The 12,823-nt window shown below is 38.4% G+C and overlaps 1 protein-coding gene across 1 annotated transcript in view; it reads left to right on the top strand.

Moving 5' to 3' along the window:
• The window catches only part of LOC106083707 (arf-GAP domain and FG repeat-containing protein 1), a 274,523-nt gene extending 268,352 nt beyond the window's left edge, over nt 1-6,171 (top strand). Inside the window, exons 3-6 of the mRNA XM_059365425.1 lie at nt 1,634-1,651; nt 1,718-1,843; nt 5,714-6,069; nt 6,133-6,171. Coding sequence (XP_059221408.1) covers nt 1,634-1,651; nt 1,718-1,843; nt 5,714-6,069; nt 6,133-6,171 — 539 coding nt within the window. The remainder of the gene's footprint in view (nt 1-1,633; nt 1,652-1,717; nt 1,844-5,713; nt 6,070-6,132) is intronic.
• The last annotated feature ends 6,652 nt before the right edge of the window (nt 6,172-12,823 follow it).

Here is a 12,823-nt window from a genome sequence, read left to right as displayed (position 1 = left end):
TGTACCAAAGCCATCGGTTTGATGTTTAATATTTTGATAGAATTTTCGGATTTCATTCTGGCTCCTAAACAACTCGATTCACTCACACGCGCTTCTTTTCATTTCCTTCTTCTTCTGGCGGAAGAGACGTTTTTATCTCTCTCCTTATCTCCCGATGCCTCTCCTTCATCTGGCGTTGCTACTGACTGTACGCGTTTCTACTGAATGCGTCATTCAGGGGAACCGTACCATGGGTTACTTGGGGGAGGCTTTTAGTACCCAAGTACGGATGTTGCGGCTCTTTCCATGAAGTGGGTAATAGATAGCTATACTTTCGGGACAGGGAGTGCTTTCTTCAAGCAATTGGATCAGCGAGTGGAGATGCCGTGGCCACCTATTGTGTTTAGAGCTTTCTGATGTACAGCGTCCGTGCAGCGTAAGATCGTACGTTTCTAGCCACACTAAGACGGGTGAGAGCCTTTACTGCAACAAGGTATTGATCCGAATCGATGTTCGCCCCTCAGACGAGTTGTTTTAGTCTCTGACAAACTAAAAATTCACAGCCAAATTTATGCCTAGTTTCATGGCAACCCTATAGCATAGGGTGTCACCGCTCGGTGTTGTTTTAGAGCCCTTCCCGAGGCATCCACCAGTGCGTATACAGCGCCCTCTCTATAGAGAGTACGGACATTTCAGATGCAGATACGCAAATCGTGGTCCTTTAAACGTTTGTGGGTAATCGTCTTCTTTTTTTCAAAGTTATCTCTTCAAGTTTTCCGGGTGATGGACTACTAACCCGACGCCCCAACCCAAATTTTTATCTTTCTACAGGTGAACTCGTGGCACATTTTACCCAGATGATTTGAGATGAAGTAAGACCAAGATAAGCCTGGATTTTGCCAATTGGAACTCTTGCAAGCTATGATTGGTTTCCTACATCCCCAGGTCACCCGTAAAATACTTAAAGCTTTATAAATATGCAACTTATCGAGAAACGGACAGTCATTTATGAATTTTTAGCAACTAAATAATGGTAACTCTTTATAATGGTCAAATTGACAGTTGATAGTCCGTGACCTCTCCAACAATGTAATATTTGTTATAAATGCTTTGCGATTTATACTCAATGATAAGATATCTCTTTCTAAAAAATTGTATCCTACTGTACTAATGAATATGCCAGAAGTTTCCAGCTCATGCTTAAGTTTTTTTTAACCGGAAATCCTGGCCTGGAATTTCTGAAAATTCCCACCGATTTTATATTCTCCCAATCCGAAGTTCTGTTATAAAGGGAATGACGAGATTTGTATGCCGCCATTCTATGGTGGCTTTACGAAATACCATAGTAAATATGGCAAATTGTTTTTCCCATATCTACTGTATTCTTGTTTTTGCAATCCTATTGAAAAAGTTTTTATACAACATTTTCATGATTTTAAAGTGTGTTTAAATTTGCTTGGGACTTAATTTTCTGATATGTAGTTAAGTTAATTATTTTATGACTTGTTTCTAATTTTTTTTTGTTCTCTTCAATTTTTGAGTACGGCGCTACATTAATGTAAATAACAGCTTTTAGGAAAATAGTGCTATTGCATTAATTCGAAACCCAAACCGTTGCAATATTATTAAAATATTTTGTTCATCTTTGTTTTAGGTCTTCCAATGTCTAATGGTATTAAAAATGCAACAACAAATGGTTTTAATAATAACAACAATAATAACAATAATGCATCTACAGCACCGGCGGCCGATCGTTATGCAGCCTTAAAAGATTTAGATGAACAATTGAGAGAAAGTAAAGCTGTGGCAGCACAAGCGGCATCAATAGTTACGGCCAATGTGATCGAGTCTGGTTTTGGAACACGTAAGTAAAAATAATCAAATATTGTATATAGTCTTCTAGACTGAGTTATATTAGGAAATGACTTCGCGTAAAGGACGACGTTGTTCCTCAGTTAAAGAAACAGAACAGCCTTTAAGGAAAAGTTTGTCCATTACTATATAGCGCCTTTAATGTAAAGATGCACAGAAAAAATATCGATAACAAATTTCAATTAAAAATTTAATTAAAAATAATATTGTTTTCAATTAAAAAATTAATTTATTCAATTATGTTGTAGTTGAATATGCATTCTTTTCAATACAGTCGTCATTGAAATGTTTGCTGTTTTCAATTAATAAATTAATTGATTCAAAAAATATCGATAACCAATTTGAATTAAAAATTTAATTAAAAATAGTTTTCAATTAAAAAATTAATTTATTCAATCATTTTATAGTTGAATATGCATGTTTTTCAATACAGTCTGCATTGAAATTTTTGCAGTTTCCAATTAAAAACTTAATTGATTCAATTAATTTCTTAATTGATTGTTTGAAATATTTTTTTAATTTTCAATTAAAAAATTTATTGAATCTATACTTTTTTTAATGGGTCGCAAAATGTTTGAATTATGAATTGGTGTTAAACCTTATATCCCTTCTTTCATAATATCTGCAGTGTAGCCTTCAATTGATTTTATTTAACCCCATATCATCCCCTACGATATAACTTCAAAGGTCCATGTGTCCCACATTTCGGTAAAATTACAGCAATCCCAAAGCCGACTGCTTTCTACGAACCGGAAATTTCAATAAATTTTTTAATTGTAACAATAAAAAAATTAGTTGAAATTTCGAAAAATATGAACCATTTTTTAATTGGACCAATTAAGAATTTAATTGAAAATGTCAAAATTTTCAAACATATTTTTGACTATGCAATATTTTTTATTGAAAATTTTTTCAATGCTACTTAAAAAACTCGTATTAGCATTATCATCTTCGAGATTAAAGCAGTTTCAATTTAAAAATTAATTGGATCAATTATTTTGGTGACTCAAACCGATTTTTATTTTTTTCTGTGTAGCATTGTAATTATTGAAGCCGTGCTTTTTTTGCTCGAAATCATTACCAAATTTCCTTCTATTAAGGAAAAAACTTTAATTCGTCAAATCTTTTGTGCGTGGCCGCCTTAAATCAGGTTCACTTAGACATTGTCAGACCATAGTAGCGACAGACCAATAACAGACATAATGGGAATCGAACCCATGACTCCTGCATTAATAAACCCCAGCTTGTTACCAACTCAGCTTACCAAAACGCTTGTGGAAATCTACTACGATCGGTCCTGGAAAGGACCCGAGTAAGGGGGAGTCGAACAGAGCGATCTCCCTTGTCTGACCAGTTGCCAAGACGTTTGAAGGACTACCCCTCCCGAGCATCGTTAGAAAAATTCCATTCGCTGAGCATCAGCATGGATTTCAAAGGCTGCATAGCACAACAACAGCTTTGCATGCCATCACCCCACTGGCTTCAATCAGCCCAGGCAGAGCATCGTTAGAAAAATTCCATTCGCTGAGCATCAGCATGGATTTCAAAGACTGCATAGCACAACAACAGCTTTACATGCCATCACCGCACTGGCTTCAATCAGCCCAGGCAAAGTTAACCCAAAGTTAAAACAGTCTATGTAACTTCTGTTACCAGGAATATCGTAGTTCCAATCGGTTCTATCGGGAATAGTGGTATAGTAGTTTTTTTTAGTATGGTGTAATCCACACTGCCTGGAACATCGAATATTGTATCAAGGAAAACACAGTGTCCCTCAACCTCTCTCCCTTAACCTCACGGCAGTGGCTGCTGCAATTTGGATAGCCACAATGTCCAGAGACATAGGACGTAGCATTAAATTCAGTGCATCAGATGCCTAGCAAAAAAAGGAGGTTCCTTGTGGCACTGGACCTATCTAAGGCATTCGATACAGTCAGTCATGCCAAACTATTTGAAGACATCGCCCATACGTTCCTCTAGCCAGGACTGAAATGATGTATCGCGAATAATCTGTGTGGTCGCCAGTTATTTTTGTAATATAGGGATACGAAGTCTCAACCCCCTAAAGTAAATCAGGAAGTTGCCCAAGGTGGGGTAATATCTCCGGCAATGTTTAACATATACCTATCCTCCATTCCACCCATCCAGACGGCATGGATATCGTATAATATGCGGACGACTCTACGATCATGTCATCAGAAATTGAGATAATGAGCTGAAATTTGGCACAGAAACGTTTTTTTGCTACATGCAGGTTAAGTTCTTGAACTGGCCAAATCGGACCATATTTGGATATAGCTGTCATATAGACCGATTTGTCGATAAAGAGTTTGAAACTCACAAAATCTGCATTTAATACCCGATTTCGCTGAAATTTTAAATTTTTAGTTGTTGTAAACGATCCAAATGTGGTTCAGATCCTACCATATATAGATATATAAATCTCTCGATTTAAGGTTTTGGGCCCATAAAAGACGCATTTATTGTCCTATTTCGCCGAAATTTGGGAAAGTGAGTTGTGTTAGGCACTTCGAAATCCCTCTTCAATTTGGCCCAGATCGGTTCAGATTTGGGGATATAGCTGTCATATAGACCGATCTCTCGGTTTAAGGTTTTGGGTCCATAAAAGGGGCATTTATTGTCCGATTTCGCCGAAATTTGGGGCAGTGAGTTATTTTGGGACCTTCAACATTCTCTTTCAATTTGGCTCAGATCGGTTTAGATTTGGATATAGCTACCATATAGACCGATCTCTCGGTTTAAGGTTTTGGGTCCATAAAAGACGCATTTATAGTCCGATTTCGCCGAAATTTGGGACAGTGAGTTGTGTAAGACCCTTCAACATCTTTCTGCAATATAGCACAGTTCGGTTCAAATTTGGATATAATTTCCATATAGACCGATCTGTCAATTGAAAGTCTTGGCCCCATAAAAAGCACATTTATAAACCTATTTCGCTGAAATTTGACACAGTGACTTATGTTAGACTTTTCGACATCCGTGTCGTATATGGTTTAGATCGGTCTATATTTTGATTCTACAAAATTGAACAATGACTTGTACTTATTAGACCACTCAATATCCGTGTCGAATTTGGTCCAAATCGGACCATATTTCGAGAAAGCTGCTATGGGACCATAAATAATGCATTTTCACCGGACTATGACGAAAGGTGGTTCCCGTGGTGATAGGTATCCAAAGTTCGGCCCGGCCCCGGAACTTAACGCCTTTTTATACCCTCCACCACTACTGTGGTACAGGGTATTCTAGATTTGTGCATTTGTTTTTACTTGTCAACCCAAAGGTATTGGCAAATTGTATATGTCCACAATGTGGAGCATATTTGAAGTCATAATATGCCCATGAGACCTAGAAGTTTAGATTATAAATATAAGTAAATTTTTTATTCCGTGTATTGTAGAAGGCACAATAAAGCATGCTTGGGTGGGTTAGTTTTAATAAATTCATACTTTTTCAGCAAAAAAGTGTGGAAAATTGGCCAAACAAATGCACAGTCACCATGTTTTGGCTTGAGGTGTTTACTGGAGCTAAGGTAGAGGGTTTTTCTCCACCGATCTCGACGATCTAGCAGATGTGAGAAGTCTTCAAAGATACCAATACTCCGAGGATGTACATATGTGTGGGTGTGCCTATTAGGGAGTTGTTCTCTTCTTTCTGTCTTTAAACCAAAAAAATTAAATATTTCCGTTGAAGTTTAGAATTTAGTTAAATACCAACTAATTATGTAACATTTAACCCAAAGGACGGTTTTCTCCGCCCCAAGTTCTTCTTCTAAATATTTTATTTCCAAAAATGTTTTAATTTTTTTTTTTCTTAATTAATTCCTTCTATCTTTTTTCAGCCAATAATGGCACTGTAAATCCCTTCGCTACACACACCGGTGTAGCAAATCCATTTCAAAGTGCCAACGCACCACAGAATACGACACAACTGTTTGGTCAGATGACCCTAATACCAAATGGCATTGCAGCAGCTAATGGTTTTCTGAATGCAGCGCAAAAGGCTCAACCAAATGCGGGCTTCTTTAACTATACGGCCAATGGCTTCACCAACAATGCCAACAATGCAAATTCGTCCGCCATGTATGCGACAGCGGCAGGACCTAATGGCTGTGGCTTTGGATTTGGCACAATGCAGCAACAAATAGCAGCTTCAGGGCCGGGACTAACACCAAATACATTCAACAATCCATTTACCGTAAGTTCTTCACCATACTTGACTTTAGGAAATTATAATTATTATGTTTCCTTCATTCTGCAGGCTAGTGGAAATCATAACTCAAACAACCCATTTTTATGAGATTTGAGAAGCCTTAGCCGTTACGCCAATGATCCTTTGCTGAACTATGAATTGCTTAGGCGTACCTAAGCCTATACCCATACAGTTTATAGTTTATAGCCTTATATATTTCATTTGTTTTTCTTTTTTTTTACCAAAAAGGATCACCTTACAAAACAAAACTGTGGTTTATTTCATTTTTTTTAATATTCTAACAAACAACAACAAAAAAAATCAAGGATTTCTCTTTAAAACTAGTGGTTTATGTTACTTGCTCCGAACCGAACGTAAGCATAAGGACAAAGAACATACAACATTATTAACATAGGCTGCATTGAACAAAAAAAATATTGAAAAGAAAGAAAAAGTTAAAAAAAAATAGAAGAAAAATCTGAAGCCTTATCTAAACAAAAGAATAGTCCATTTTATGAACAATAGTTATAAATATTAAAATATAATTATTATTAATTATAAATATTATATATATATATATATATATACATACATATATACATGCATAAAAACAAAAAACATATTTCTTAACATATTCAATAATAACAGAAAACTAAAACATGAGAACCCCTCCTTCCCCCCAAAAAAAAAATATATAATCTACCGAAAAACAAAAACAAATTAACAAAAAAAAAACAAAAATTATGAACAAATTCTACAAAAATCAAACAGAAACGAACAACATTTTCTTTATAACAATCAAAATAAACAAAAAAAAACAAACAAAATGGAAAAATATTAAAAAAAAAACTCTCGATTTACATATAAACTTTAAATAAAATCATGCATATTTTATTATAAAAAAAAACACTATAACATTTACAACTAAACAAAAATTTAAATAAATAACAAAAAAAAAATTACTAAAAATTATGTAACTGCAAAATAATTTAAAAACGAAAAAAACAAAACAAAACTTAACGAAAAAATGCTTTAAATTGTAATTAATAGTTAAAATAATGGCATTCATAAACACATAATTAAATCGAATAGAAAATTTATACTTTTTTCCTTATTGAAAAAACACACTATAGATCATTTCAAATTCTACATAAATGTCTATATGGGAGAAGATATCTTGAATAGAGGGTGGAGCTGTTTATGGAGATCCCTAGAAATGGTGTTCAAAAAATCTTAGCTTAGTGCCAAAAACATTTCCATTTATATGAACATCCAATTTCACAACCAACAATTGCCCAATATGAAACATTAAAAACCACTCCATGATATTTTATGAGCTATACTTTCTTCAATTTGATATGAATATAATATAATTGCTTTATTATAAACCTTTTAGTTTTTTTAATAGAAAAAACAAAATTGTGAAGCCCTAAGTAAGAATAAATCAAATGTCTGTATTTTAAACAAAATAAGAATTATATTTTCAAAATATAGTTTCTTGCTAAAAAATTTGGACATATTTCTCTATGCGTACCCCCATGGCATCCCAATTGGAATCTTATATATAAAAATCAATTTGTGTTTGTGTGTTTCTTATAGACTCAGAACGGGCTGAACCGATTTTCTTGAAATTTTCTCAGATGGTGCATTTTTTAATATCTGAAGGGGAGGGGGGGCGGACCCTCCCCCTTACCCTAATTTTCAGAAACGCCAGATCTCGGAGATGGTTGGTGCGATTTAAGCGAAATTAGAATGTGTGCCCTCATATAGTACCCTAAAAATAAAAATTTGACATCCAAATTTCGGATGAGGTACCTAGGGGGGCCGCCCCACCCTAAAACCTACAAAACATATATTTAAACCAATCACGTCAATATGGGACTCCAATGAAAGGTATTTAGGATAGGAAAACGTATCTTATATCCAATTGTCGAACCAAGTGTTAGGGGGACCACACCAAGCCCCAAAACATCCCTAAATAGGACATATTACCGACCATGGTAATATGGGTCTCAAATGAAAGGTATTTGCGAAAAGAACACGAATCTAATATCCAAATGTGGGACCACGTTTCTGGGGGTCCACTCCTTCTCCAAAATACCCCCCAAACAGGACTTATTTACTGATTACTGATACTAATGATCCCGTGGTGAAAATAGGGTGCTACATTTTTTGACATCTGAAGGGGGGGCGGACCCTTCCCCTTACCCTAATTTTCAGAAACGCCAGATCTCGAAGATGGTTGGTACGATTTAAGCGAAATTTGAATGTGTGCCCTCATATAGTACCCTAAAAATAAAAATTTGGTATCCAAATTTCGGATGGTATACCTAGGAGGGTCGCCCCACCCTAAAACCTACCAAACATATATTTAGACCAATCACGACAATATGGGACTCAAATGAAAGGTATTTAGGATAGGAAAACGTATCTTATATCCAATTGTCGAACCAAGTCTTAGGGGGACCACACCAAGCCCCAAAACATCCCTAAATAGGACATATTTACCGACCGTGGTAATATGGGTCTCAAATGAAAGGTATTTGCGAAAAGAATACGAATCTAATATCCAAATGTGGGACCACGTTTCTGGGGGTCCACTCCTTCTCCAAAATACCCCCCAAACAGGACTTATTTACTGATTACTGATACTAATGATCCCGTGGTGAAAATAGGGTGCTACATTTTTTGACATCTGAAGGGGGGGCGGACCCTCCCCCTTACCCTAATTTTCAGAAACGCCAGATCTCGAAGATGGTTGGTGCGATTTAAGCGAAATTTGAATGTGTGCTCTCATAAAGTACCCTAAAAATAAAAATTTGGCACCCAAATTTCGGATGGGTACCTAGGAGGGCCGCCCCACCCTAAAACCTACCAAACATATATTTAGACCAATCACGACAATATGGGACTCAAGTGAAAGGTATTTAGGATAAGAAAAAGTATCTTATATCCAATTGTCGGACCAAGTGTTAGGGGGACCACACCAAGCCCCAAAACACCCCTAAATCGGACATATTTACCGACCATGGCAATATGGGACTCAAATGAAAGGTATTTGCGAGTAGAATACGAATCTAATATCCAAATGTGGGACCACGTTTCTGGGGGTCCACCCCCTTCGCAAAACACCTCCCGAACAGGACTTATTTACTGACCATGGGATTATAGGATTATAGAGAATATGGGGCTCAAATGAAAGGGTTTTGGGAGTAAAGCACGAATCTGATATCAATATTCTGGAAAATTGTCTATGAGGCCACCCCACCCCCACAACACCACCCAAATAGGAAGTAGTTGCTCACTATTACAATATGAGGCTCAAATAAGAGGGTTTTTAGAGTAGAACACGAATCCGATATATATTTTCAAGGTCAACACACTGTGGGGCTCATATTAAAGGTATTTGGGAGTAGATCACGTATCTGATATCAACATTAGGGACCAAATGTCTAGGGGACGTCCCACCACCATAACAACCCCCAAATAGGACGTATTTGCTCACCAAAACAATTTGGGTCTTAAAGAGAGTGGAACTAAATACTTATAGTTTTTAGGAACAATACCCCAAACCGGACATATTTGCCGACTTTTGCAACAAGGAGTTTAAATGAGATCAGAAAACGAATTTGATATCCAATATTGAGGCCAATGGCAATATGGGGTTCAAATATATGATATATAGATATATGGGAATAGAGCACGATATATTTTCCGGGCTTAGTGTTTGGGGGACCACCCCAAAACACCCCTAAGTGGGGCATATTTACCGATCATGTCAATGTGGAGCTTAAATGAAAGGTATTGGGGGGTAGAGCAAGAATTGATACCCACTTTCGGGACCAATTTTCTGGGGGTCAACCACTTTTCCAAAATACCCCACAAGCAGCAATTTTTTAGTGACCATCGCAAAATGGGGCTCAAATAAAGGTATTTGGAAGTAGAATACGAATTTGATATCCAAATGTAGGACCATGTATTTAGGGCATCATCCCTTTCCCAAAACACCCCCAAAGGGAAAACATTTTTCGACCATATGTGGCCCCAAAATAGGTTATCAAACAAATTTGATAACCTATTTTGGGGCCATGTGTTTGTGGCACGCCTCTTCGTGTGAACTCCCCTAAACCAATGGCAATGTGGGGTTTAAATAAATGGTATATGAAAGAAGAGCATGATGCTGATATATGTTCAGGGCCAAGTGTCTGGGGGACCACTTCACCCCCGAAAACACCCCGAAATCTGATATTATGAGAATATCGGGCTAAAATAAAGTATTTTAAGAATGGAGTACACCTTACATCCAAACTTAAATTCCTAGACCAATAAAGATATGGGATTCAGACTGTAAGTCAAGCGATATACTATTTTCCTAGCATGATATTTCACTACAATCTCTTTAATTGTCGAAAATAAATATTCCAAGTAAACTTTTGTTCCATATAAAGTAAAAGAAGGCGCAGCGGAACGCGCCCGGGTCAGCTAGTGTTCAATAAATCCACATTTCCCTTCAAACTCGATAAAGTATGAGGCTTCGTATCGTGCTTATGTCCAATGCCTGTCGTCCATAAATAGATTCTTAGACCAAGAATCCCACCCGCGCAACCCTTCGTCTCCACCTACGTCTAAACGTTCGAATCATTTCGAAGCTACCCCGAAAAGGCTGCCTCCTGCGAATACTGGTATGATCGAATCCGTCGCTAGTGTATCGCCACGATCGGTCGGTTCTGTCGCTGATGCTTCATTACTTCCACACCCGACGATTAATGAGGTCTTGACCCACAATCTCACCTTGCCGCCGAGTGATACCGACGTTTTTCATGGCGATTTCTTCTCCTGGCCGACATTCAGGACCTTTTCACTTACGAACGCCTCTGCCACCTGACTCGGAAAACAAGTGGATAGGCTAGAGAGATTATTGCTAAAATTATTGCTAATTATTCCTCTCACGCAAAGCAGTTTAGCTTTTTTGACAGAGAGAATTCCGACTTTGGCGTCTATTCGTGATATGAAGGGCCCTGAAGCCGCTACTAGACCAGGTACTCGTGGGGTTAAGACACATTTGACGAGTACGTCCGCTGGCGTGCCGACTCGATCTACATCTCCGTGTAGTTTTTGTACAAACTATCTCTTCGTCCGACACCGAATTGGAATGTCGCAATGCTCGGACTCATTCTCATTTTTCAACGCCTATCAGGAGGTTTTGGAAAGATTTTCGTCTCTCGATGTCGATGATTTAGTTGTCATTCGACATGAACTACTACCTCCAACATCGTGGAGGCTGTATCGGATTGTTCAGACACACGGTTTTACGGTGAATATGGAGCCAATCTTAAAAGAGATGCAGGAGACAGTGAAAGTATCTCTTCGAATCAAATGTAGCATGGAACGTTATCAACAACTAAAACAAGTTCTGACAACTGATTCTCCAAATCCACCCACTTTGAGAAAACCAATTGGACCCACTCGTTTGCATTAGTTCCTTTGAAGGCCCCACGCCGTCTATCTATTTTTATGACGCCTCACATACCTATTGCTCCAATATTGTGTTTATTTGTTCCCCTTGATGTTGGTAGATTCTGCATAGCCCTAGTACCCATACGGGACCAGCCGTAATAGCTATTCTGACCGTAGCCGTAGCAATACTGACCTCCTTCTTGCTTCCTTTCAGAAATAGCCTCGTCTTCTCACGATCTGGATCTCCCCATAGGATTTTCGCCGTCCTACCGGCCGTTTCGCTGTTCCACAGTGTTGCATGCGCATTCGTCGCCCTCTCCCTTAACTCGGACCGTGTCGACCCGAAAGGCTTCGGATTAACCGAGTTTATTGACGGCAGTCCTCTGGCCTTCACCGCAAAATCGTCTTTTTTCATTTCCCCTTACTCCGTCATGGCCCGACACCCAAACGATGCGGATTTTGCCATCCTCAGAGAATGCGTTAATCTCCTTCTTACACTGGAAGATTGTTCGTGACCTTACCGTCCTGGTTGTTATTGTCCTTATGGCAATTTTACTGTCGGTAAAGATATTCACACTCGACGTCCATTCGTTAGCACCACACCACTTCACGCATTCCGTGATCGCCCGGATCTCCGCCTTTAGAACCGTATTATGGTCAGGCAGTCTAAAACAGAACTCAGTTCCTGGGTTCTCAATGTAAACCCCCAGGCCCACTCTGTCTTCTAGTTTTGATCCATCCGTTTAACATGATCTTCCAGATGATAATACTAGGGTTCCGTCTATCCAAGACTGTGTCGATGGCAGCAGTGCCTCGCACTCGACTTCAAAGTTCATCTCAGGTATACAATCGAAAACCTCTTCCATTCCTTTCAGATTTCCTATCGTCGCCTCGATTATACCGCAATGGTATGAGCTGCTTCCATCCTCAGTCCTTTCTCCCATCGGCTTAAGTCTCATAGCCGTAGGGGCTGCCTCACACTTAATCTGTATGTCAATGGGTCGGATATGTAGAATAGTCTCCAGTGCCCTAGTGGGCGTGGTCCTCATTGCTCCGCCTACGCCAAGACAACATGTTCTCTGAACCTGTTGTATGGTCCTTATGTTGCACTTTTTCTCCATAACAGTCCACCAAACTACGGAGGCGTCAGTAAGTATTGGTCTAATCACGCTCCTTTAGAGCCAGTGGACTATTCTCGGCTTCAGGCCCCATTTCGAGCCTACCGCCCATGTACATAGTGCCCAACATCTGTGAGCCTTCTCAGTATGCTCCTGAATGTTACACTACCAATTCAGTTTCCTGT

The sequence above is a fragment of the Stomoxys calcitrans genome, chromosome 3 (genome assembly GCF_963082655.1).
Source record: "Stomoxys calcitrans chromosome 3, idStoCalc2.1, whole genome shotgun sequence".
Classification (NCBI taxonomy): Eukaryota; Metazoa; Arthropoda; class Insecta; order Diptera; family Muscidae; genus Stomoxys; species Stomoxys calcitrans.
Note: the sequence above shows the minus strand (reverse complement) of the source record. Positions and strands in the feature narration are given on the sequence as shown.